The following is a 22,866-nucleotide window of genomic DNA, read 5'->3' as shown; positions in this document are numbered from 1 at the left end:
TTTTCTTGCTGTGATCATTCCTCCTGTTCATACTGACCATTAGAAGATCCCTTCATAATGACTTACAATGTAAGTGATGGAGGACAAAATCCACAGTTATCCTTAAGTGTAAAAATATATTTAAAAGTTTATCTGAAGCTGATTGAAGCCATCTTTCACCGTTAGTCTTTTTAGTGCCAAAGTCCCTCTTTTTGTCACTATACTACCACCACCACAGATCAACAGGAAAACATTGTCTGAGGGAACACGAAGAGAAATGTTGATGCTAAAAAAGCCAGGAAATGTGGCAGATAGATTGATATGACTAACTCAGACTGCTAAAAAACTCGGTTGGGAACCACTGGACTAAACTAGTTAACTGTGTATAAAGTAGTGTAAACTAGCTCCACCTCCAGCAGCTACAACATTAACACACTGCTCTAACACTGATGCTCCGATGCTTTTATAGAAAGTACATTTGAAGGGGATTCCTTTAAAAGTCAGTATGAACAGGAGAAATGATTAGAGCGAGCAAAACGTCACCTTCTCCGTCCATATAGACGTCTGAACGCTGTTGCTCTTAATGTCCTTTGTCTCCCCCTGCTGGCTGTGTAAGTAATTACACTCATCGGACCTGCACTAGGACCCAGAGGAGACCTGCAGCAGGGACGTCCGTAATCATGGCGGACCAAAACAAGAAAGCCACTCCACAGAAGTTGTACTGTGAAATGTTAAGGTCAGTTGTTGCCTGTATTATCAAATATTAATGCATTTAAATATATATAGTAGTATCCTTTCTGTCAGCGTCGGACAGTGGCTGTTTTATGTGGATTTCTCTGCCGTCGGAGCTCGTAGACGGTTGTCCTGTCCGCATGGTGGAACAGCTCATTAAATTACTGAATTGTCAAACCCTGTCAACTATAGCAAACTGTTGGAGTTTTGTTTTGATATATTCATGCACAGAGAATCTATTGAGAGTAATATTCTAGCTTTATAGGGTTTATTTCCGGAGGTGTGGCAGTGGTAGAAAAATATCTCTAGACATTTTTATGATTCATGGTACTCTACACATGGCTCTCTGTCGCCATCCCATGTGTGTTTTAGTTAATAGAGGAAAGAAGAGGGGAAACCAATGTAAGAAATTAATAATTAATCGAGAATTGCAGTCTGGAGGATGGGAAAATGTTCTGTTTTAAGACTGCCTTCTTAACAGGATGTTTTGGTCGCATCATGCAATATTCAGTCCATAAGTAAAGTATCAATACAGTTTTTTCTTGTTTCTGAATGAATAGAACATGTCTACACAGCCATGGCAGTAAGTCACATACAGTGGTGGAAAGTAACTCCAAGTGCTCTACTTAAGTACAGTTTTGAGGTACTTTACTTCAGTATTTCCATTTGATGCTGCCTAAGTCTTCCACTCCACTTTATTTCAGAGGGAAATATTGAACTTTCTACTCCACTACATTTATTTGACAGCTTTAGTTACTTTTCTGATGAAGATTTGACACAGTGGATAATATAAAAAGCGTTTACAAAACAACACTTTATCAAAGATGATGTTGTCAGCAGCACCAAATAGTGATTTCCCCTCTAAACTTCTCACATGGTTTCATTTCAGTAAATGTTCAAATGATCCAATATTTCAGCAAAAATAAAAGATTAGAGAAAAAGTCCAAAAACTGAAAACTTGATCTGCTGACCCTTTGGAGGGGCCCCAACCCTAGGTTGGGAACCACTGGACTAAACTAGCTAAGTGTGTATAAAGTAGTGTAAACTAGCTCCACCTCCAGCAGCTACAACATTAACATGCTGCTCTAACACTGATGCTTCACTATTAATAATCTAATGATGTCATATATAATAATATATCAGTCAGAAGGACCAAACCACTACTTTTACTGTAGTACTTTAACTATATCAACAAATGCTTTGCCTTTATCTAGTGGTTATAAACATCAAATGTCATGTGTCTGGAGTTTATCACCAATGTTTCGTTTTTTTTTCTTTTATTCCAGTCCATCTGAGCTGTTTGCAGCTCGGGCCCGGAGTCACAAGATCCCAGTCAAAGGACAGAAAGATTTCTTCCCCAATGACTCAGATGAGCAAAGAGAGCGGCTTGAGCAGAGTTTAAATGAACACTGGAGCCTAATATCAGAGGAGAGAGTGGAAAGGCTGTGAGTGGGCATTTATCCATCAAAGAGGAGGAGTTTTCAAAGCAGTCATTGCTCGCAGTTGCATCATGGTTGTGTGACGATAATGCAACTCAGTTTTTAAAGTAAAAAGTTAGCCTTGTTTCCAGCAGCAGCAGCAGCAGCACCAGACAAAGAGTATCTGATTAAGGCTGCAACTAATGATTATTTTCTTTATCATTCAATCTCCAGATGAATTTCTTAATCAGTTGATTAATGATTCAGACATGACATGTTGAAATAGTATTGAAAAAATAGCATGCACAGTTTCTCAGAGGCCACAGATGCCTTCAGTTTTCTTGTTTTGTTTGATTAATGGTCTGATATGTTAAGATATTAAATTAAATGTCATATATGACTTGAGTAAATGTAAAATATTCAAGTTTTAAAAACTGGAACAATCAAGTTTTCAGCGTTCTTGCTTGAAAAAATGACTGAAACGATTAATTAGTTATTAACGAAAAAGTTGCTGATTCATTTTTGCTGATCAATTAATTGACTCATTGTTGCAACACTAGCCCCGACAAACCATTTGTACATTACTTGCCCAGCACCAAACAGACAAAAAGACTAGTGACTAAAAGAGTAAGAATCAGGTTGCATTGAACACACACAACAAAAATGCTGACTGTCTTTTATTCGACTGTAGAGGAAGCCTCGTGAAGGCCTCATGGATTCCAAGTGAGCAGATTGTGGAGCTTCAGTCTCCAGCTGTGAGTACTAGACACGTCCTATTATAGATGACAACATCTTCATTTCCTTCTCTGTTGCTTCTTGTTTGTGAAGTTATTATAAAGTGACTTGCATGTTTTTACACAGGGCAAGTTTTGGCAGACGATGGGCTTTTCTGACAACGGCAAGCAGTGTCTCCTCCCTGAAGAGGCTCTCTACCTGATGGAGTGTGTGAGTGACAGATACAACCTGTTCATTATGGTGTTGCTCAGTTGTATAACACTTAATGAGTCCTCTGGCAACACGTGAACTGTAATGTACTGATTCAATGACATGAATGTACTCTGTGAACAGGGAAACCTCCAGGTGTTTTACCAGGACCTACCGCTGTCCATCCAGGATGGATATGAGAGGTTTCTGTCCTCCAACACAGTGAGCCTCCAACAATATCAGGTGCAATTAAAAGTATGACACACATCGTGGAAAAGAAACACACTTCTGAATTGGTCTAATGCCTCTTTTTTCATCACCAAGGTGTTTGGGCATTTGAAGAGGCTTGGCTATGTTGTGCACAGATTCGATCCCAGGTAATAGACTCATTAGAAATATAGTCAGGGACTGAAATATGAGATAATCAATGTATGTCATTTTTATTTGTGATCGCAAAGAGACTCTAAGGATGGCATAGGCCTGTCCCACTAATTTTGTTACTGACTAGTCGTACAATAACGTAATTATCATCATCATCATCATGTCTGTATATCGACTTATCGTACATGGACATGACCTTGATAATTTTTTGACTTCAATATTGCCACCCTTCACATTGGCTAAGCAATTAGTTGCTTCCATTCCTTACTGTGCACGTCCTGAGTGGACACTGCAGAAGTGAGCGATGTTGCTTATATGGAATTAAAGGAAAATAACTCCCCGGCCCATAACGGCAGTCTGTGTGTTTTTACAGAAGTGTAGAACCCACTCTCCAATCTCACCCCCTGCCCTCCTTGCATTATTATACTATTATAATATCATTATATCAGTGGTATAAAATATTGTTTATTGCCATTATTTCTGAGACAATATATTGTCCAACAGAAGTAGTTATCATGGCAGGCCTAGGCCAGTTGGTCCAGACTGAAATTTAAAAAGTGTATTACATCCATGAATTTGTTATCTGTACCCACTTATAAAGCCCCTTTCAGGCATGCACTTTGTTACAGAAATGCAATGGCAGCTTTACATTTGCATAACGACCCAAGTCAGGTAAAAGTCACAATGACAATCTTACAAGGTTCCTGACGTCCAACAAGTCTGACCTAAATGCCGTCACAGTGATGTGAAGCCTGCAGCAGCACACTGAGAAATTAAGTGCATATCTTGTTTGCCTTAATTAGCAAACATATCTATCAGTTATTGTCTCCTGAGCAAAGAAAATAAGCCACAAAAGATTATGAATGAGCCAATCTCCAGCTTTTGATCAGAATCTTTTCATGTCAGATTGATCTGTAAAAATGATTTGCAACGCAAAGGAAATTATTATCAAAGTCTTGTCATTCTTTGCATGTGCAGTAGACATTAAAAAAGGCAGAATATTGAGCCTAAATATATTTATTTAAGTTTTAAAATCAGTGAGATTGCCTGTGAGAGAATATCATTAGTTTCCAGCTCACTGCTGGTCTCAGCTGTGAGTATTGTGGCTTGTTCTGTAATGTTGCTGTCATTGCTGATTTAAAGCCATAAGGGATATTTATGTAACTGCCATTTATGTTGAAATGACTTACTTATTACTTACTACAGGCAGCAGTGTTATTTGCTCAGTGTGTGAAAGGGCCTCAAATGGGCTCGTGTTTGCAAAAGTGGTGAATGGTAAATGGATGCATTTATATAGCCTACCACTCAAAGCGCTTTTACACTACAAGCCACATTCAGCCATTCACACACACATTTACAGGCTGATGGAAGCAGCTGCCATTCAAGGTGCCAACCTGCTCTTTAGAAGGAGTTTTTCTAATCATTCACAGCCACCCCAATTAGAAGAAGCTTTAGCTCTTTAGATTGTTTTTGAGCACTCCGTAGAAACCAGGAAGAGAATTGGAACTGAAATTATAACTGGGATGAATGAGTGAAATCAGCTGTAGTAGTACTAAGAAACTAATACTTTCCACCTGGATCTTTAGTGACTTGTTATGTTGCTTTGTGTTGCACTGAAGGTTCAGGGTTCAACATCAGCTGAGTGTGGGTATTGTTTTTGTGTTTTTAGTTCAGAGTCGGCATCCTATGCGAGACAGCTCAACTTGCCTCAGTCACATGACAGAGCGGGGAGACACCTGAAGAGGAAACGCAGTACCAGCCCCACCCCCACCCCCACCCCCACCCCGACATCCAGGTAAACAGAGACTGAGTACACATATACACACACATGTCTGTAGCATGTCCATTACATTTTGCTAACAATCCCACAGTGCAATCTGACACAAATATTAGAGTTGTGCAATACTTCATATGCCAGTAATGATGATGCAAAATAAGCACCTGGAATCTCAAGTTACTGCTTAAAAGCTGTTAGGAATTATATGAGGAATAATGCAGGATTGAATTGGTGAATAATCAGACACAACTACATTTTATTGTTAATCTGCTAAATAAAGAACAATTAAGAAAGTACAGGCCACAACTCATTATTAATGTCATTGTAGGGGATCTGTTAATTTTATTTCTGATTGATGTAAGCAATACTTCCCTTCAAAAAATGCTGTATCCTACAACTCTCATAAAACAACTCGATCATGTCGTCTGATAAATTCTCTGTGTTTGTTCAGTGCCACAGAAAGTGATATTCATATGTAAAATTCAGTGGAGTTTAATTATTGGACTTTAATGATTTAATTAAGTCTTAAAAAAGTGCAGAAAAACAGCCTTCACAGTCTCAGAGATTGTCTTCAAATAACGTGTTATACTTGACCAGCAGTTCAGAGATTTATAATTAAAGATGGTAAATGACTTTAGCTGTTTTTTTCTTTTTCTGTCGATCAACCTATTGATTAGTGACTTCAGAAAATGACTTCCATCATATACTTTGACACATTTAAGTATTAATTGAGCACATTTAAAAACAACTAGTGTTGACCAAAGTGCTTTACAGAGTATTACAATCAAATTAACACACACACTTAATTATGAGGATTAAAAGAAAATTAATAAAAAATGTAGAATTGAATGAATAAAATTAGGATAAAATCATCATAGTAGTAACATTTCAAGGGGAACAAATGAGAAGTAAAAAGCTGTTTTTTTATGACCAGCCATGTCTTTATGATGACTATTATGCCTTTTGTTCAAATAAAAGATTGACTGGTGTTCAGGAGTGTTTGATCTTTTTTTGCAGTCAAGCTGACACACAAGATGCATCTGAGAGAATGGAGGAGGATCAGTGCAGCCATGAAGGTGAGGAGGCGAAAAAGCTTCTTGAGCTGCACCTGACAGCTTCTCCAGGGGCTGCAGAGGCCCACACCGACGCCACAAGTTCACCCGATCAAAGCGGGGTCAGGACCTGGTGGATGACGGATGTTGGCAGGAACCCAGGCCATCAGACCGATCACCACGCTGCCTCAGGTTCCACGCGCTGGGACTTCAGCTCCATCCTTTTCCCTGACCTGGGCTCCAGTGAGCGCCTCTCCAGTTGCCTGGCCTCCCCAGACTCCTCTCTGCTGCCGGGGACTTTAGCCGTGGGAGACTGCGACATTTCCCCCTGGAGGCGGAGAGTAAACCAACGAGAGGTAAAGATGTCGTCGAAGGAGAGGGAAGAGGACAAGCATCGGCGTCAGTGGGATGTCAATAGAGACAGAGAGGTTTGTACCATTCTCTACTTAGGTTTGCAACATTGCTTCATTTTCAAGTGATATTAATGAGACACATCACGGGCGATCTCATTCTTTCAAAGGTTCGGCAGTGCAGAAACTGGGCAGAGTATCGGGATCTCTTGGCAAGGCGAGAGGGGAAACGTAAAGGTCAACCAGCACACTTATGGAACAGGGAAGTCACTCCTTTACATGACCCAACACAACCAATCTCCACTGGTGAGTTCACATATAGAGTCAATTTTTCTCTCCCTTTTCAACATTTTCCTTTTAACGGTTGGCCTCTTTCTGTCTGCTCTACATTTATCAGTTGTTTCTCTTTTCTTAAACATTTGTTTGTTTGTTTTTTATTACAGGGGAGCTGCTGGAGAAAATCAGCGTGATCAAATCCACTCACTTGCTTGAGGGAGCCTCCAGGTATCACTTCCTCTTCTTCCTCTCTCACAGTTTGTCTAAAAAAATCAATCAGGAGAGAATAATTATTTAAAAAAGGATAGTATAGTATAGTTCAGTACAGTACAGTACAGTACAGTATAGTAAAGTATTGTGTAATTTATCATAGTATAATGCAGTGTAGTATAGTATAATATAGTATAGAATAGTATAGTATAGTATAATATAGTATAATATATAGTATAATATTGTGTAGTATAGTATAGTATAGTATAATATAATATAATATTGTATAGTATAATCTTGTATAGAATAGTATAGTATAGTATAATATATAGTATAATATTGTGTAGTATAGTATAGAATAGTATAGTATAGTATAATATATAGTATAGTATAGTATAGTATAGAATAGTATAGTATATAATAGTATAGTATAGTATAATATATAGTATAATATTGTGTAGTATAGTATAGTATAATATATAGTATGATATAGTATAATATATAGTATAATATTGTGTAGTATAGTATAGTATAATATATAGTATGATATAGTATAATATATAGTATAATATTGTGTAGTATAGTATAGTATAATATATAGTATGATATAGTATAATATATAGTATAATATTGTGTAGTATAGTATAGTATAATATATAGTATGATATAGTATAATATATAGTATAATATTGTGTAGTATAGTATAGTATAGTATAATATATAGTATGATATAGTATAGTATAACATAATATATCAGTTTCTTTCATGGATGCACTGACAAATATAAATCTGAGAGTTGAAATAAACCTTGTAGGTTTGCAGTCCCAAATTGTAAATTTAAAAATGTGACCTCATGGTGTTCATGGTGATTAGGAAACATCAGCTCTGAGCCATCTGTGCAGCAAAATAAACCCGAGTCTGAACCTTATGTGAACTGAGCTCGTCTTTCTGTTATCACAAGTCATGATTTTTAATTTACGGACCCATAAAGACTCAGGAACAAAGGAGCGTGATGCTGTTTGTCACTCGCCTCGTTGTGAGGCTGATGTATTATACTGTGGTGGAGAGTTATTCATTCAGGAAATAGTCATGACTTTGTGGTTTGTCTGCACAGATTAAAAGGTTCAGATGAGTGGAGGATTTGTTTCAATGTTTACCAGCCTGATATGGTGGCTGATTTCAAGAAGAGCAACCCGGGGAAACCTTACTCCCGCATGTGTGTTTGCAGGTAAGAAATCATACAAATGTTTTGTTTACTCAGGATTCACTTACAGAAAACAACAGACTTCTGACTCAAATTTAATATCACAGCTGTTGCAGATGAATGGAGCTTTTGTCTAATCTGCCTTTTTAGTGGTTGTGAGTAATTGATCTGCTTTTGATTAATAATGTAAGCTGTGAGATGTTTGGAAATGCTCCTCACAATTACTATTGCCTGTTTTGTGCGACCAACACTTCAAACCCCAACGACATTTATTTTATAATGATACAAAACAGAGAAATCAGCAAATGATCAGACTTGAGAAGCAACATTTCTACTTTATGAAGAACTTGTCGATTACCACCAGAGTTGTTGTTGGTTCATTTTCCATTGATTGGCTAATTGGTTAATTGAAGGTGCAAAATGTATATAATTAAAGCATGATTGTTTTGATTCATGATTTATTGTTGTTAGGGTTAATCATTTATATTAATGCATATAAAGCCAATATCTGATTCTAATAGTCAGTGATTTTACATTTAAATATCTATTATGACAAGCTTCAATATTAAAAAGAGGGAAAAAGGCATTTTTGATACTTATATTTTTTATTATTAGTTTTTATGACAGGAATAGTCAAACATGACAATATTCAGTACATTCAAATGAGAAATAACATAGCCAGGCAACTGGATCACTTGAGGGCAATCAACAAATACAATTTTTGTTCTACTCAGTTCAAACAGTATGTGTCTCTTGGAAAGTATCTGGCGGTTATACACCACATCAAACAGAGCATTAGCAAGACAATAAAACAAAAGTAGAAAGGAGGGGGAGGTCATGAATCAAGAACGCCATCCACTTTTCCCATCTTGCGTAGTACAGGTCTCTTTTTAGTCTGAGCAGGAAGGTTAGTCTCTCCATCTGGTGAATTTCTTTAATAACCTCTAAGCAGTTAGAGGTTGTGGGTGGGTCTGACTGCAGCCACTTACAGGTAATAGCTTTTTTTTGCTGCTGCAGACATTATTCTTAAGAGGTATTTATCATTTCTTGCCATCCCGTCAGGTAAATCACTTAAAAAAAGAGTTGTAAATGGTAGAGGAATATGTTGTTCCAGTATCTGTTGTATGATTTTCACAATATCGTCCCAAAAAGGCCGTAGTCCTGGGCGGAAAAAGGCGTTTTATTGCAATTAATCACATCAAAATTATAGTTGACTTTTAAAATTGATTGACAGCCCTGATTTGATTCCCTCTCTGTTGTGTCCCAGTTTCGACGGTCCCGTGCCCGACCTGCATGCTATCAAGCTGCTGGCCTTCCAGAGTGGAGACGTCCCGGTGGTCTTTGCCGTGGTGGATTACGGAGACATCTCCTTTTATACCTTCAAAGACTTCCAGCTGCCCACTGATGCGTTTCCCTGAGACCTCACTGCTCCCATAAAACCATCGCTGTATCCAGACCATCTATGAATAAATCTGCATCTGTTGGACTGACTGGACTCAAAACTATTATAATATAATGCTGGATGTAACAGATTAAAATAAATCATGAAAAATATAAAGTTTAGTGCCAGAGTTTTGTTCCCTGGGCTTTAAACAGGCAATCAGACCTTTTCTTATTTAATCCTAATGGGAAATGACTTGTTGGTACAGCAGCTATGCAAAAAGTAGTTTTATGTACAAAGAAAAAGATAATTTAGAGTAAAAGAACATTGTTTGCTTTAATGAGGCTGTATTTTATCAATCAATCTTTATTTGTATAGCGCCAAATCACAACAGAGTTATCTCAAGGCTCTTTACACATAGAGCAGGTTCTAAACCGAACTCTTCAGGTTTTAACTTTAAAGGGACCCAACATTCCCACATGAGCAACAGTGGAGAGAAAAATACTCCCTTTTAACAGGAAGGACCCTCAGAACCAGACTCAGAGTGGGAGAACATCTGCCTGGACTGGTTGGAGTAGAGAGGAGAGAGGAAAGGAAGGATAGAGGAGAGAGAGGAGAGGAGAGAGAGGAAGGATAGAGGAGAGAGAGGAAGGAGAGGAGAGGAGAGAGAGGAAGGAGAGGAGAGGAGAGAGAAGAAGGAGAGGAGAGAGAGGAAGGAGAGGAGAGAGAGGAAGGATAGAGGAGAGAGAGGAAGGAGAGGAGAGGAGAGAGAGGAAGGAGAGGAGAGGAGAGAGAAGAAGGAGAGGAGAGAGAGGAAGGAGAGGAGAGAGAGAGGAAGGAGAGAGAGAGAGAGGAAGGAGAGGAGAGGAGAGAGAGAGGAAGGAGAGAGGAGAGAGAAGCACAATGAAGATCAACAATGAAGCTAGAAGCTCCGGGACTGGAATCCGTCATCCGGACGTCTCCAGGTCCAGATTACCTGTGAGACGAGAAAGCACAGACAACTCCGGGGAAGAAGTTTAGGTTATTGAATGCAATTAATAGAACATGAATGTTAATGGATATAGATGGATGGAGAGAGAGAGAGGAGGAGAGAGAAGCCCAGTGCATCATGGGAGTCCCCCGGCAGTCTAAGCCTATAGCAGCATAAGCTAAGAGCTCTAAGAGCCCTAACGATAAGCTTTATCAAAAAGGAAAGAGAGAGAGGAGGAAGGAGAGGAGAGAGAGATCAAGGAGAGAGAGAGAGAGAGGAGGAAGGAGAGGAGAGAGGAAGGAGAGAGAGAGAGAGAGAGGAGGAAGGAGAGGAGAGAGAGGAGGAAGGAGAGAGAGAGAGGAGCTCAGTGCATCATGGGAGTCCCCCAGCAGTCTAAGCCTATAGCAGCATAAACTAAGAGCTCTAAGAGCCCTAACTATAAGCTTTATCAAAAAGGAAAGTTTTAAGCCTACTCTTAAATGTAGGGAGGGTGTCTGCCCCCCCCCCCCCAGACCAAATCTGGAAGATGGTTCCACAGGAGAGGAACCTGAGAACTGAAAGCTCTGCCTCCTGTTCTACTTTTAGAGATACTAGGAACCACAAGTAGACCTGCATGGAGCGCAGTGTTTCTATTTTAGTGTATTGTAGTTATGTTACCCTGGATTACACTTGTTCTCGGTGAGAAGTTAAACCACAAGAGTCAGAATAAGCTTTTCTTTACAGGTGCACTCCCTGATTTTGTCACAGTGCTCAGTTGTTCCCCTAAAACTTCTTCCATTGTACTTTTGACATGTTCATACTCAACACATTTCACGGTTGAATTTCAACATCAGTGGTGAGCTGAGGGGGAAATATTGGGCCTTTAAATAAGCTTCAATTCACTTTTCTTTTTCTTTTTTTTTTTTTTTTAAGGGAAAATCCAGGAATAGAGCTTCAAATCAGGAGAACAGGGATGATTAGTCTTTCTATTATTCAGGGATAATAATGTGGTGATGTATGAAGCCTCTGTGTGTCTACATGCAGGCCATTAACAGTCTATGTAATATGGGCTTCTACTGTAGGTTGCATTTTGCTTTTAAATGTCTGTTGGAGAAGTAAATGGTTCGCCATCTAAATTCTTGCATTTGCACAATTCGAAAAGTAAAAGTCCAAAAAAATTCAATGTCTGTAACTTTTAATCTGTTTGGTTTTCAGCTGCAATCATAAGAAGTCAATGTTTTCTTCTTCTGTTGCAGACACAAGGCAAGCTTTGGTTTTTAAATCTTTAATATGCTGTTCATTTTCTTATAATATATGTACAGGTTTTTTTTTCTTTTTAACTTTTTCTAATAATAAAAAAAGAGAAAAGAAACCTGGACTCATTTAACTGTTGATTGTCTGTTTTCTGTTGACCACAGGTGATGTTTAATGTTGAGAATAGTGTGCACACACACACTGAGTCATGATGTTGACTCTCTGCTTCAGCTGCAGCTCAACAATAGGACACGTACAGGTGATCTGTGTCGTGTCACTGAACTGCAGACCACATGAGCAAAGGGAAGCTTTTTTTTTTTTTTTTTTTTTTTTTTTTAAACACTTGACAGAAAAACCTATCGATGTCTCTGCCGCCCCTTAACTGCTGTATTGTTCTGCTGCTGTTTATACAGGAAGTGATGCAGTTTAAAAGGGATTGCTCAGGTTAAGCTGAGAGCATCAGACTAAACAGCCATGTCAGCAGCTCTGAGGACTCTTGTTTTTTTGGCTTTAATTGGTAAGTTATCTATAAAAAATCCCTAAAGACTCTGGATAAAAAGCCTTCTCCTTCCATATCTGCAATACCCTTAAAAAACGTATTTTTTTTTTTTTAAAGTTTCCATAATTTTAAAACTTTTAGATTTGCTTGTTTTGTGTGCTAAAGTCTCCATGGTCTTGCTCCGCCACCGCTGAGTGAGTTCATAAGGAAAAGGACTGTGGGAGGTTTGAGCACCAGAGGTTGTGATAGAGGAGACTATGAGATTCCTCGCAGACGCACGACATATGGGAGGAATGTGTTGTCTGTTGCAAGGTTAATTTTAGTTTTGAAATTTTCTTTAGTTTTTATTTTTATTTAGTTTTTCAGTTTGCTTTTTTTTTAAATTTCAGTTTAGTTTTAGTTAGTTCAACAAGTGATTAAGTAGTTTTGGTTGTTTGGTTTTATTTTGAAGGAATTGACTAGTTTTTAGTTTGGTTTTATTTTGAAGGAACTGACTAGTTTTTAGTTTGGTTTTATTTTGAAGGAATTGACTAGTTTTTATTTCAGTTTAGTTTTAGTTAGTTCAACAAGTGATTTAGTAGTTTTGGTTGTTTGGTTTTATTTTGAAGGAATTGACTAGGTTTTTAGTTTGGTTTTATTTTGAAGGAATTGACTAGTTTTTAGTTTGGTTTTATTTTGAAGGAATTGACTAGTTTTTATTTCAGTTTAGTTTTAGTTAGTTCAACAAGTGATTTAGTAGTTTTGGTTGTTTGGTTTTATTTTGAAGGAATTGACTAGTTTTTAGTTTGGTTTTATTTTGAAGGAACCTTAGCACGCTTTTTGGCTCCCAAGAGGGCACCTTGGCACGCCTTTTGGCTCTCAAGAGGACACTTTAGCGCATGTTTTTCCAACAATTGGGCCCCCTGCCCCCCCCCCCCCCCCCTTGTGCACACCACTGGTCCCTATCCAAAAATAAAGTTTTTATTATTATAAATAGTTTTTTAAAATAGCATTAAAACACTCCTCCTCCTAGAGTTTAATAAGGATAGGGTAAACATGAGCGTTTTCTCTGAATGTAAAGTCTTTTTCTCCCCCAGCAGGAGTTTCTAGCAGTCAGACTCCAGACTGCTCATACTTGCGTCTTTTGAATCACTTAAACCTGCCGACGACTAACAGTCCTCTATCCATCATGAGACCCGTGAAAAACTGGACTACACCCACCTTACTGACGCTGGACATGTGGTTGTATGGCATTTTAGAAGTGGTAGGTGTCTCCCTCCCTACTCCTTTCCTTTCTTCCTTCCTTCCTTCCTTCCTTCCTTCCTTCCCTCCCTACTCCTTTCCTTCCTTCCTTCCTCCCTCTCTCCTTTCTCCTTCCTTCCTTCCTTCCTTCCTCCCTCTCTCCTTTCTCCTTCCTTCCTTCCTTCCTTTCTTCCTCCCTCCCTTCTTACTCCTTTCCTTCCTTCCTTCCTCCCTCTCTCCTTTCTCCTTCCTTCCTCCCTCGTTCTTTAATTTTTCCTTTGTTCTTCCCCTCCTTCCATACTTCCTCCCTCCCTACTCCCTTCCTTCCTCCCTTCCTTTCTTCCTTCTGTCTTTCCTTCCATCTGTCCTTCCTTCCTTCTCTTTCCTTCCATCTGTCCTTCTTTCCTTTCTCCCTTCCTTCTTTCTGTCTGTCCATCCTTCACTGTCTCTCTTTCCTCCTTCCTTTTGCCTGTCTTGCCTTCCTTCCCTTCTTATTTCCTTATTTCCTTCCTTATTTCCTCCCATCTTTTTAATGGTCCAGCCCACATGAGAATGAAAATGACTTTGACACCCCTGACCTACAGTGTATGAGGGTAGAGAACTCAGACACCTCAAAACCCGAGTGCTTAGATATCACAAGATATGAATGAGACTATTTGTTTTTTTGTGATTTGGATGATTGATTTTTAAACATCCATGAATACTCACCACAGTGCTGCTGGTTGTCTACACAGGACGAGAAGTCTCAAACTCTCACGAGCCACATCTGGATCCAGTCGGTAAGAGTCTGGACTGACACATGTTTCCTGATTTCAGGGCAAGTTGCATTGTCTAACATCAATGGTGGTTTAACCCTCCTGTCGTCCTCGAGTCAAGGAAGCAAGTTAGGAAGGGAGGAAGAAGGAAGGAAAGGAGGGAGTAGGAAGGAAGGAAGGAGGGAAGGAAGGAAAGAAAGGAGGGAGGGTGGGAAGGAAGGAAGGTAGGTGGTAGGGAGGAAAGAAGGAAGGAGGGAGGGAAGGAAGGTAGGTGGGAGGGAGGAAAGAAGGAAGGAGGGTGGGAAGGAAGGAAGGAAAGAGAAGGAGGGAGGGAGGGAAGGAAGGAAAGAGAAAAGGAGGGAGGTAGGAAAGAAGGAAGGAGGGAGGGAGGGAAGGAAAGAGAGAAGGAAGGGAGGAAAGAAGGACGGAAGAAAGGAAGGAAAGAAGGTAGGAGGGAGGAAGGGAGGGAGGGAAGGAAGGAAAGGAGGGAGGGTGGGAAGGAAGGAAGGTAGGTGGTAGGGAGGAAAGAAGGAAGGAGGGAGGGAAGGAAGGTAGGTGGGAGGGAGGAAAGAAGGAAGGAGGGTGGGAAGGAAGGAAGGAAAGAGAAGGAGGGAGGGAGGGAAGGAAGGAAAGAGAAAAGGAGGGAGGTAGGAAAGAAGGAAGGAGGGAGGGAGGGAGGGAGGGAGGGAAGGAAGGAAAGAGAAGGAGGGAGGGACGAAAGAAGGAAGGAGGAAGGGAAGGAAGGAAAGAGAGAAGGAGGGAGGGAAGAAAGAAGGACAGAAGAAAGGAAGGAAGGAAGGAAGGGAGGAAAGAAGGACAGAAGAAAGGAAGGAAAGAAGGTAGGAGGGAGGAAGGGAGGGAGGGAAGGAAGGAAAGAGAGAAGGAGGGAAAGAAGAACAGGAGGAAGGGAGGAAGGAGGGAAGGAAAGAAGAACAGAAGGAAGGGAGGAAGGAAGGAAGGAAGGAAAGAAGGAAGGAAGGAAGGAAGGAAGGAAGGAAGGAAGGAAGGAAGGAAGGAAGGAAGGAAGGAAGGACTTGTGTGTCGTAAAATCTTTCAAACCCATTATTTTTTCTTTACACAGGTCTGGCCTAACGAATTCCTAACTTGGAATTCGTCTGATTTCTGTGGGATCGACATGGTGACTGTTTCCAGGTCGATGCTCTGGACCCCTGACATCGTCATCCAAGAGGAGTATGTGTCTCCCTCCTTTCCTTTCCTTCCTTCCTTCCTTCCTTCCTTCCTTCCTTCCTTCCTTCCTTCCTTCCTTCCTTCCATTTGTGGGATCGACATGGTGACTGTTTCCAGGTCGATGCTCTGGACCCCTGACATCGTCATCAAAGAGGAGTATGTGTCTCCCTCCTTTCCTTTCCTTCCTTCCTTCCTTCCTTCCCCCTTTCCTCCTTCCCTCCCTCCTTACTCCTTTCCTTTCCTTCCTTCCTTCCTTCCTTCCTTTCCTTCCTCTTTTCCTCCCTCCATCTTTACTCCTTTCCTTCCTCATTCCTTCCTTTCTTCCTTCCTCACTTCCTTCCCTCCTTCCTTGCTTTCCTTCTCTCCCTCCCTCCTTACTCCTTTCCTTCCTCATTCCTTCCCTCCTTTCCTTCTTCCTCCCTTCCTTCCTTCCTTCCTTCCTTGACCTGAGGACAACAGGAGGGTTAATTGTTAAAACCTATGACGAAGACAAACAACTTTTTATATCCTTTTTTTCTGTCCATTTCCAGCGCCTCTGATTCTGGGAGTATTCACAAAGATGATCATCTCACTGTGACGTCCAGCGGTACGGTGCACTCAAATATACGTCAGCGGCTCACCTCCACCTGCCGGCTCAATCTTTTCCACTTCCCTTTCGATAACCAACATTGTAATATCTCATTTACATCCACAAGCTATATGGGTAAATACCACAGCTTTTTTATTTTATATTAATTTATTTTTTCCATACATTCAGCATTGCTTGTGAACACAACATAAAAACCATTAAAAGTGTTAAGGAAGGGTGGAAGGAAAGGAAAGGAAAGAAGGAAGGAAAGGAGGGAGGAAGGAAACGAGGGAGGGAGGAAGACTGATAAAAGGAAAGGAGGGAAGGAAGGAAAGGAGGGAGGAAGGAAAGGAGGGGAGGAAGGAAAGGAGGGAAGGAAGGAAGACTGAAAGAAGGAAAGGAGGGAAGAACGAAAGGAGGGAAGGAAGGAAAGTAGGGAGGGAGGAAGACTGATAAAAGGAAAGGAGGGAAGGAAGGAAAGGAGGGAGGAAGGAAAGGAGGGGAGGAAGGAAAGGAGGGAAGGAAGGAAGACTGAAAGAAGGAAAGGAGGGAAGAACGAAAGGAGGGAAGGAAGGAAAGTAGGGAGGGAGGAAGACTGAAAGAAGGAAAGGAGGGAAGGAATGAAAGGAGGGAGGAAGGACAGGAGGGACGGAAGAAGGAAAGGAAGGAAAGGAGGAAAGGAAGGAGGGAGGAAGACTGAAAGAAGAAAAGGACGGAAGAAGGAAAGAAGGGACGGAAGGAAAGGAGGGAGGGAGGAAGACTGAAAGAAGGAAAGAAGGGAGGGAGGGAGGAAGGAGGGACGGAAGAAGGAAAGGAGGGAGGAAGGAAAGGAGGGGAGGAAGGAAAGGAGGGAAGGAAGGAAGACTGAAAGAAGGAAAGGAGGGAAGAACGAAAGGAGGGAAGGAAGGAAAGGAGGGAGGGAGGAAGACTGAAAGAAGGAAAGGAGGGAAGGAATGAAAGGAGGGAGGAAGGAAAGGAGGGAAGGAAGGAAAGGAGGGAGGGAGGAAGACTGAAAGAAGGAAAGGAGGGAAGGAATGAAAGGAGGGAGGAAGGACAGGAGGGACGGAAGAAGGAAAGGAAGGAAAGGAGGGAAGGAAGGAGGGAGGAAGACTGAAAGAAGGAAAGGAGGGAAGGAATGAAAGGAGGGAGGAAGGACAGGAGGGACGGAAGAAGGAAAGGAAGGAAAGAAGGAAAGGAGGGAAGGAATGAAAGGAGGGAGGAAGGACAGGAGGGACGGAAGAAGGAAAGGAAGGAAAGGAGGGAAGGAAGGAAAGGAGGGAAGGAAGGAGGGAGGAAGACTGAAAGAAGGAAAGGAGGGAAGAAGGAAAGGAGGGAGGAAGGAAGATGGAAAGAAGGAAAGGAGGGACGGAAGGAAGGAGGAAAGGAAATAACCTTTTTTTTTTATTTTTTCATACTTCCAGCATTGCTTGTGAACACAACTGATGTAATTGTTTATTTCCACACAGAGGACATTTTAAAACTGGAAACCTACAACAATGACACATTCCTCGCAGCAACCTCTGAGCTGATCATGATCACACGGGGAGAATGGCAACTCGAAAACATCGAAGTTGTCACTGACCGATGGATCAGCGGTCGGGGCAAATACTGCAAACTCATATACATGGTCAGAAATTATGTGAAATGAAATCTGATCACAGCTCTGGAAGTTCTCCCCTTTCATAGTTCACAAATAAGTAGATTAGTGTTCATATTTGTGGTTGTTTGATGTGTGATGATAGTTAAGATGGAAATCTTTTACATAGACCAGAGGTGTCAAACTCATTTTCATTCAAGGGCCACATACACAAATGACAGAGGAAGGAAGGAGGGAAGGAAAGAAGGAAGGGAGGAAGAAGGAAGGAAAGGAAGGAAGGGAGGGAGGGAAGGAAGGAAAGGAGGGAGGAGGAAGGAAGGAAGGAGGGAGGGAGGGAAGGAAGGAAAGAGAGAAAGAAGGAAGGAAAGGAGGAAGGAAGGTAGGATGGAGGGAGGAAAGAAGGAGGGAGGGAAGGAAGGAAAGAGAGAAGGAGGGAGGGAGGAAAGAAGGACAGAAGAAAGGAAGGAAGGAAGGAGGGAAGGAAAGAAGGAAGGGAGGAAGAAGGAAGGAAAGGAGGGAGGAGGAAGGAAGGAAGGAAGGGAGAAAGAAGGAAGGAAGGAAGGAAGGAGGGAGGGAGGGAAGGAAGGAAAGGGAGGAGGAAGGAAAGAGGGAGGGAAGGAAGGAAAGAGAGAAGGAGGGAGGGAGGAAAGAAGGACAGAAGAAAGGAAGGAAGGAAGGAGGGAAGGAAAGAAGGAAGGGAGGAAGAAGGAAGGAAAGGAGGGAGGAGGAAGGAAGGAAGGAAGGGAGAAAGAAGGAAGGAAAGGAGGAAGGAAGGAAGGAAGGAAGGTAGGAGGGAGGGAGGGAAGGACAGTGCAGTATATTTTCTGTTGAGTGTAGGTAGGAAGGAAGGAAGGAAGGATGGAAGGAAAGAAGGAAGGGAGGAAGAAGGAAGGAAAGGAGGGAGGAGGAAGGAAGGAGGGAAGGGAGAAAGAAGGAAGGAAAGGAGGAAGGAAGGAAGGAAGGAAGGAAGGAAGGAAGGTAGGAGGGAGGGAGGGAAGGACAATGCAGTATATTTTCTGTTGGGTGTAGGTTCGCTATTTTCGGTGGGAACATTGTGCTTTCATTTTTTGTGTGCTGTTTTTGTTTTTTGTTTTTTTTGTTTCTTGTCTTCTCTGTCACGCATTCGAAATAAAAATAATCCAATCTAAATTGTTTCTTGCAGGTCAAAATCTCCAGGAAACCTTTGCTTTACGTGATCATCCTAATCATACCCCTGTTCTATTTACTGGTCCTGGATTTGGCTTCCTTCTTCATCCACGAGGCCCGAGGTGAAAAGCTGAGTTTCAAAGTGACCGTGCTGCTGTCCATCTCCGTCTTACTGCTCATCCTGCAGGACATGTTGCCCTCCACAGAAGACTCGCTGCCAATGATCGGTGATTTTACTCTTTTCTACTGCTGCCGACGTCCCTCTTTAACCCTCCTGTTGTGTTCGAGTCAAGGAAGGAAGGGAGGAAGAAGGAAGGAAAGGAAAGGAGGGAGGAAGGAGGGAAGGAAGGGAGTAAAGGAAGGAAGGCAGGGAGGAAGGAAGGAAGGAGAGAGAGGGGAAGGAACGACAGAAGGAAGAAAGGGGGATGGAGGAAGGAAGGGAGGAAAGGAAATAAGGCAGGGAGGAAGGAAGGTAGGAGAGAGAGAGGAAGGAACGACAGAAGGAAGAAAGGGGGGTGGAGGAAGGAAGGGAGGAAGGAAGGAAATAAGGAAGGGAGGAAGGAAGGAAGGACGAAGGAAAGAAGTAAGGAAGGAAGGAAGGTAGGGGGAGGAAGGACAGAAGGAATGAAGAAAGGGGGATGGAAGAAGGAAGGGAGGAAAGGAAATAAGGAAGGGAGGAAGGAAGGAAGGACGAAGGAAAGAAGTAAGGAAGGAAGGGAGGAAGGAAGGTAGGAAGGAAAGTAGGGGGAGGAAGGACAGAAGGAAGGAAGAAAGGGGATGGAAGAAGGAAGGAAGGAAAGGAGGGAGGAAGGAGGGAAGGAAGGAAAGAAGGAAGGAAGGAAGGAAGGAACAGTGTTGACAGTTAACAGTTAACAGTGTTGTTTCTGCACCTTTATTATTCTAGCCACATTCTGTGTGTCGATCTTCACCATGGTGGGGGTCAGCGTCATGGAAGGAAAGAAGGAAGGGAGGAAGGAAGGAAGGAAGGAAAGAAGAACAGAAGGAAGGGAGAAAGAAGGGAGGAAAGGAGGAAGGAAGGAAAGAAGGACAGAAGAAAGGAAGGAAGGAGGGAAGGAAGAAAAGGAGAAGAAGGAAAGAAGAACAGAAGGAAGGGAGAAAGAAGGAAGGATGAAGGAAAGAAGTAAGGAAGGAAGGAAGGTAGGAGGGAGGGAGGAAAGAGAGAAGAAGGAAAGAAAGAGAGAAGGAGAGAGGAAGGACAGATGGAAGGAAGGAAGGAAGGAAGGAGAGAAGGAGGGAAGGAAGGAAAGAGAGAAGGAATGAAAGGAGGAAGGAAGGAAAGAAGGACAGAAGAAACGAAGGAAGGAGGGGAGGAAGGAAGGAAGGAAGGAAGGGAGGAAAGAGAGAATAAGGAAAGAAAGAGAGAAGGAGAGAGGAAGGACAGATGGAAGGAAGGAAGGAAGGAAGGAAGGAGGGAAGGAAGGAAGGAAAGAAGGAACAGTCAAAAAAGATGGGTCAATTTGACCCGGGAGGACGACAGGAAGTGTAACAGTGTTGTTTCCGCACCTTTATTCTTCCAGCCACGTTCTGTGTGTCGATCTTCACTATGGTGGGGGTCAGCGTCATGGAGGCCATGGTGGTGATCTTCCTCATCGACTGGGATGACTTCATTGGTAAGAAGGTTCAAAGCTCTGATGATGCTCATGTGGAAACTCAGATGGACGTCATCCAAAATGGTGAGTTTGAGTTTGAGACTTAATTTTTAAAGATGTTTTTGAGGTGCTCATCGTTCCAACCCTTATTTGTCACTGGAAGGAAGGAAGGAAGGAAGGAAGGAATGAAAGGAAGGAAGGAAGGAAGGAAAGAGGAAAGGAAGGACAAGAAGACAGGAAGGGAAGGAAGGAAGGAAAGAGGAAAGGAAGGAAGAAAGGAAGGACAAGAAGACAGGAAGGGAAGGAAGGAAGGAAAGAGGAAAGGAAGGAAGGAAGGAAGGAGGGAAGGAAGGAAGGAAGGAAGGAAGGAAGGAAAGAGGAAAGGAAGGAAGAAAGGAAGGACAAGAAGACAGGAAGGAAAGGAAGGAAGGAAGGAAGGAAAGAGGAAAGGAAGGAGGGAAGGAAGGAAGGAAGGAAGGAAGGAAGGAAGGAAGGAAGGAAGGAAGGACAAGAAGACAGGAAGGGAAGGAAGGAAAGAAAGAGGAAAGGAAGGAAGAAAGGAAGGACAAGAAGACAGGAAGGAAAGGAAGGAAGGAAAGAGGAAAGGAAGGAAGAAAGGAAGGACAAGAAGACAGGAAGGAAAGGAAGGAAGGAAGGAAGGAAAGACAAGAAGACAGGAAGGAAGGAAGGAAGGACAAGAAGACAGGAAGGAAGGAAGGAAGGACAAAAAGACAGGAAGGAAGGAAGGAAGGAAGGAAAGAAGAAAAGGAAGGAAGGAAGGAAGGAAAGAGGAAAGGAAGGAAGGAAGGAAGGAAGGAAGTAAGGAGGGAAGGAAGGAAGGAAGGAAAGACAAGAAGACAGGAAGGAAGGGAAGGAAGGAAAGAGGAAAGGAAGGAAGGAAGGAAGGAAGGAAGGAGGGAAGGAAGGAAGGAAGGAAAGACAAGAAGACAGGAAGGAAAGGAAGGAAGGAAGGAAGGACAAGAAGACAGGAAGGAAGGAAGGAAGGATAAGAAGACAGGAAGGAAGGAAGGACAAAAAGACAGGAAGGGAAGAAAGGAAGGAAAGAGGAAAGGAAGGAAGAAAGGAAGGACAAGAAGACAGAAAGGAAGGAAGGAAGGACAAAAAGACAGGAAGGAAAGGAAGGAAGGAAGGAAGGACAAGAAGACAGGAAGGAAGGAAGGAAGGACAAGAAGACAGGAAGGAAAGGAAGGAAGGAAGGAAGGACAAGAAGACAGGAAGGAAGGAAGGAAGGACAAAAAGACAGGAAGGAAGGAAGGAAGGACAAAAAGACAGGAAGGAAGGAAGGAAGGAAGGAAAGAGGAAAGGAAGGAAGGAAGGAAGGAAGGCAGGGAGGAAGGAAGGAAGGAAGGAAGGAAGGAAGGAAGGAAGGAAGGACAAGAAGACAGGAAGGAGGGAAGGAAGGAAGGAAGGAAGGAAGGAAAGACAAGAAGACAGGAAGGGAAGGAAGGAAAGGAAGGAAGGAAGGAAGGAAGGAAGGAAAGAGGAAAGGAAGGATGGAAGGAAGGAGGGAAGGAAGGAAGGAAGGAAGGAAGGAAGGACAAGAAGACAGGAAGGAAGGAAGGAAGGACAAAAAGACAGGAAGGAAGGAAGGAAAGAAAGAGGAAAGGAAGAAAGGAAGGACGGAAGGAAGGAAGAAAGGAAGGAGGGAAGGAAGGAAGGAAGGAAAGAAGAAAAAGAAGGAAGGATGTGCTGAATCACCGTTCTCCTTGTCGCACACAGAGCCAGTCGGAGCTGAAGAGAAAGGCGAGGTGAAAGCGGACAAGAGTTACCTTCCTTTGGATCGGCCCAAAGACGACAAAGGCGACCTGCTGAAACTCATCCTGGAGGAAGTGAGGGAAGCTCGACAGGAAGTGGGAAAACAAGACAAAGTGAAGAAGAAGCCTGCCTATTACAGGAAGCTGGCTGAAATCATAGACAGTGTCTTCTTTGGCATCTATCTTTTAACTTTTATTGCTTTTGTGGCGTGCATGTATTTGACATGGTTTCATAAACTCAAGCTTTGATGAAGGAAGGAAGGAAGGAGCGAGGGAAGGAAGGAAGGAAGGAAGGACAAGAAGAAAGAAAGGAAGGAAGGAAGAAAGGAAGGAGGGAAGGAAGGAAGGAAAGAAGGAAAGAAGGAAAGAGGAAAGGAAGGAAGGAAGGAAGGAAAGAAGGAAAGAGGAATGGAAGGAAGGAAGGAAGGAAGGAAGAAAGGAAGGAGGGAAGGAAGAAAGGAAGGAAGGACAAGAAGAAAGGAAGGAAAGTAAGGAAGGAAGGAGGGCAGGGAGGAAGGAAGGAAGGAAGGAAGAAAGGAAGGAGGGAAGGAAGGAAGGAAGGAAGGAAGGAAGGAAGGAAGGAAGGAAGGAAGGACAGAAGGAAGGAGGGACAAGAAGAA

At 42.2% G+C, this 22,866-nt stretch overlaps 3 protein-coding genes across 3 annotated transcripts in view; 2 read left to right on the top strand and 1 right to left on the bottom strand.

Annotated features, from left to right (window-relative positions):
* The window catches only part of LOC128378601 (pentraxin fusion protein-like), a 106,959-nt gene that overhangs the window by 16,913 nt on the left and 67,180 nt on the right, over positions 1-22,866 (bottom strand). The gene's annotated exons all lie outside the window — the stretch shown is intronic.
* On the top strand, positions 658-9,786 carry tsen54 (TSEN54 tRNA splicing endonuclease subunit). Its single transcript, XM_053338182.1, has 12 exons — positions 658-715; positions 1,998-2,156; positions 2,821-2,884; positions 2,991-3,074; positions 3,198-3,296; positions 3,378-3,430; positions 5,104-5,229; positions 6,280-6,691; positions 6,784-6,919; positions 7,057-7,117; positions 8,214-8,327; positions 9,571-9,786. Exons 1-12 carry the CDS (start codon positions 660-662, stop codon positions 9,719-9,721), a joined length of 1,515 nt encoding a protein of 504 aa, XP_053194157.1. The 5' UTR covers positions 658-659; the 3' UTR covers positions 9,722-9,786.
* LOC128379334 (5-hydroxytryptamine receptor 3A-like) lies at positions 13,555-22,495 on the top strand. The gene is made up of 8 exons (XM_053338952.1): positions 13,555-13,629; positions 14,342-14,386; positions 15,444-15,553; positions 16,081-16,253; positions 17,585-17,745; positions 18,878-19,088; positions 20,400-20,555; positions 22,212-22,495. The coding sequence occupies exons 1-8, from the start codon at positions 13,555-13,557 to the stop codon at positions 22,493-22,495; spliced, it is 1,215 nt and encodes a 404-aa protein (XP_053194927.1).

This window comes from Scomber japonicus, chromosome 18, assembly GCF_027409825.1.
Source record: "Scomber japonicus isolate fScoJap1 chromosome 18, fScoJap1.pri, whole genome shotgun sequence".
Taxonomy (NCBI): Eukaryota; Metazoa; Chordata; class Actinopteri; order Scombriformes; family Scombridae; genus Scomber; species Scomber japonicus.
This window is presented reverse-complemented; position numbering and strand designations above follow the sequence as displayed.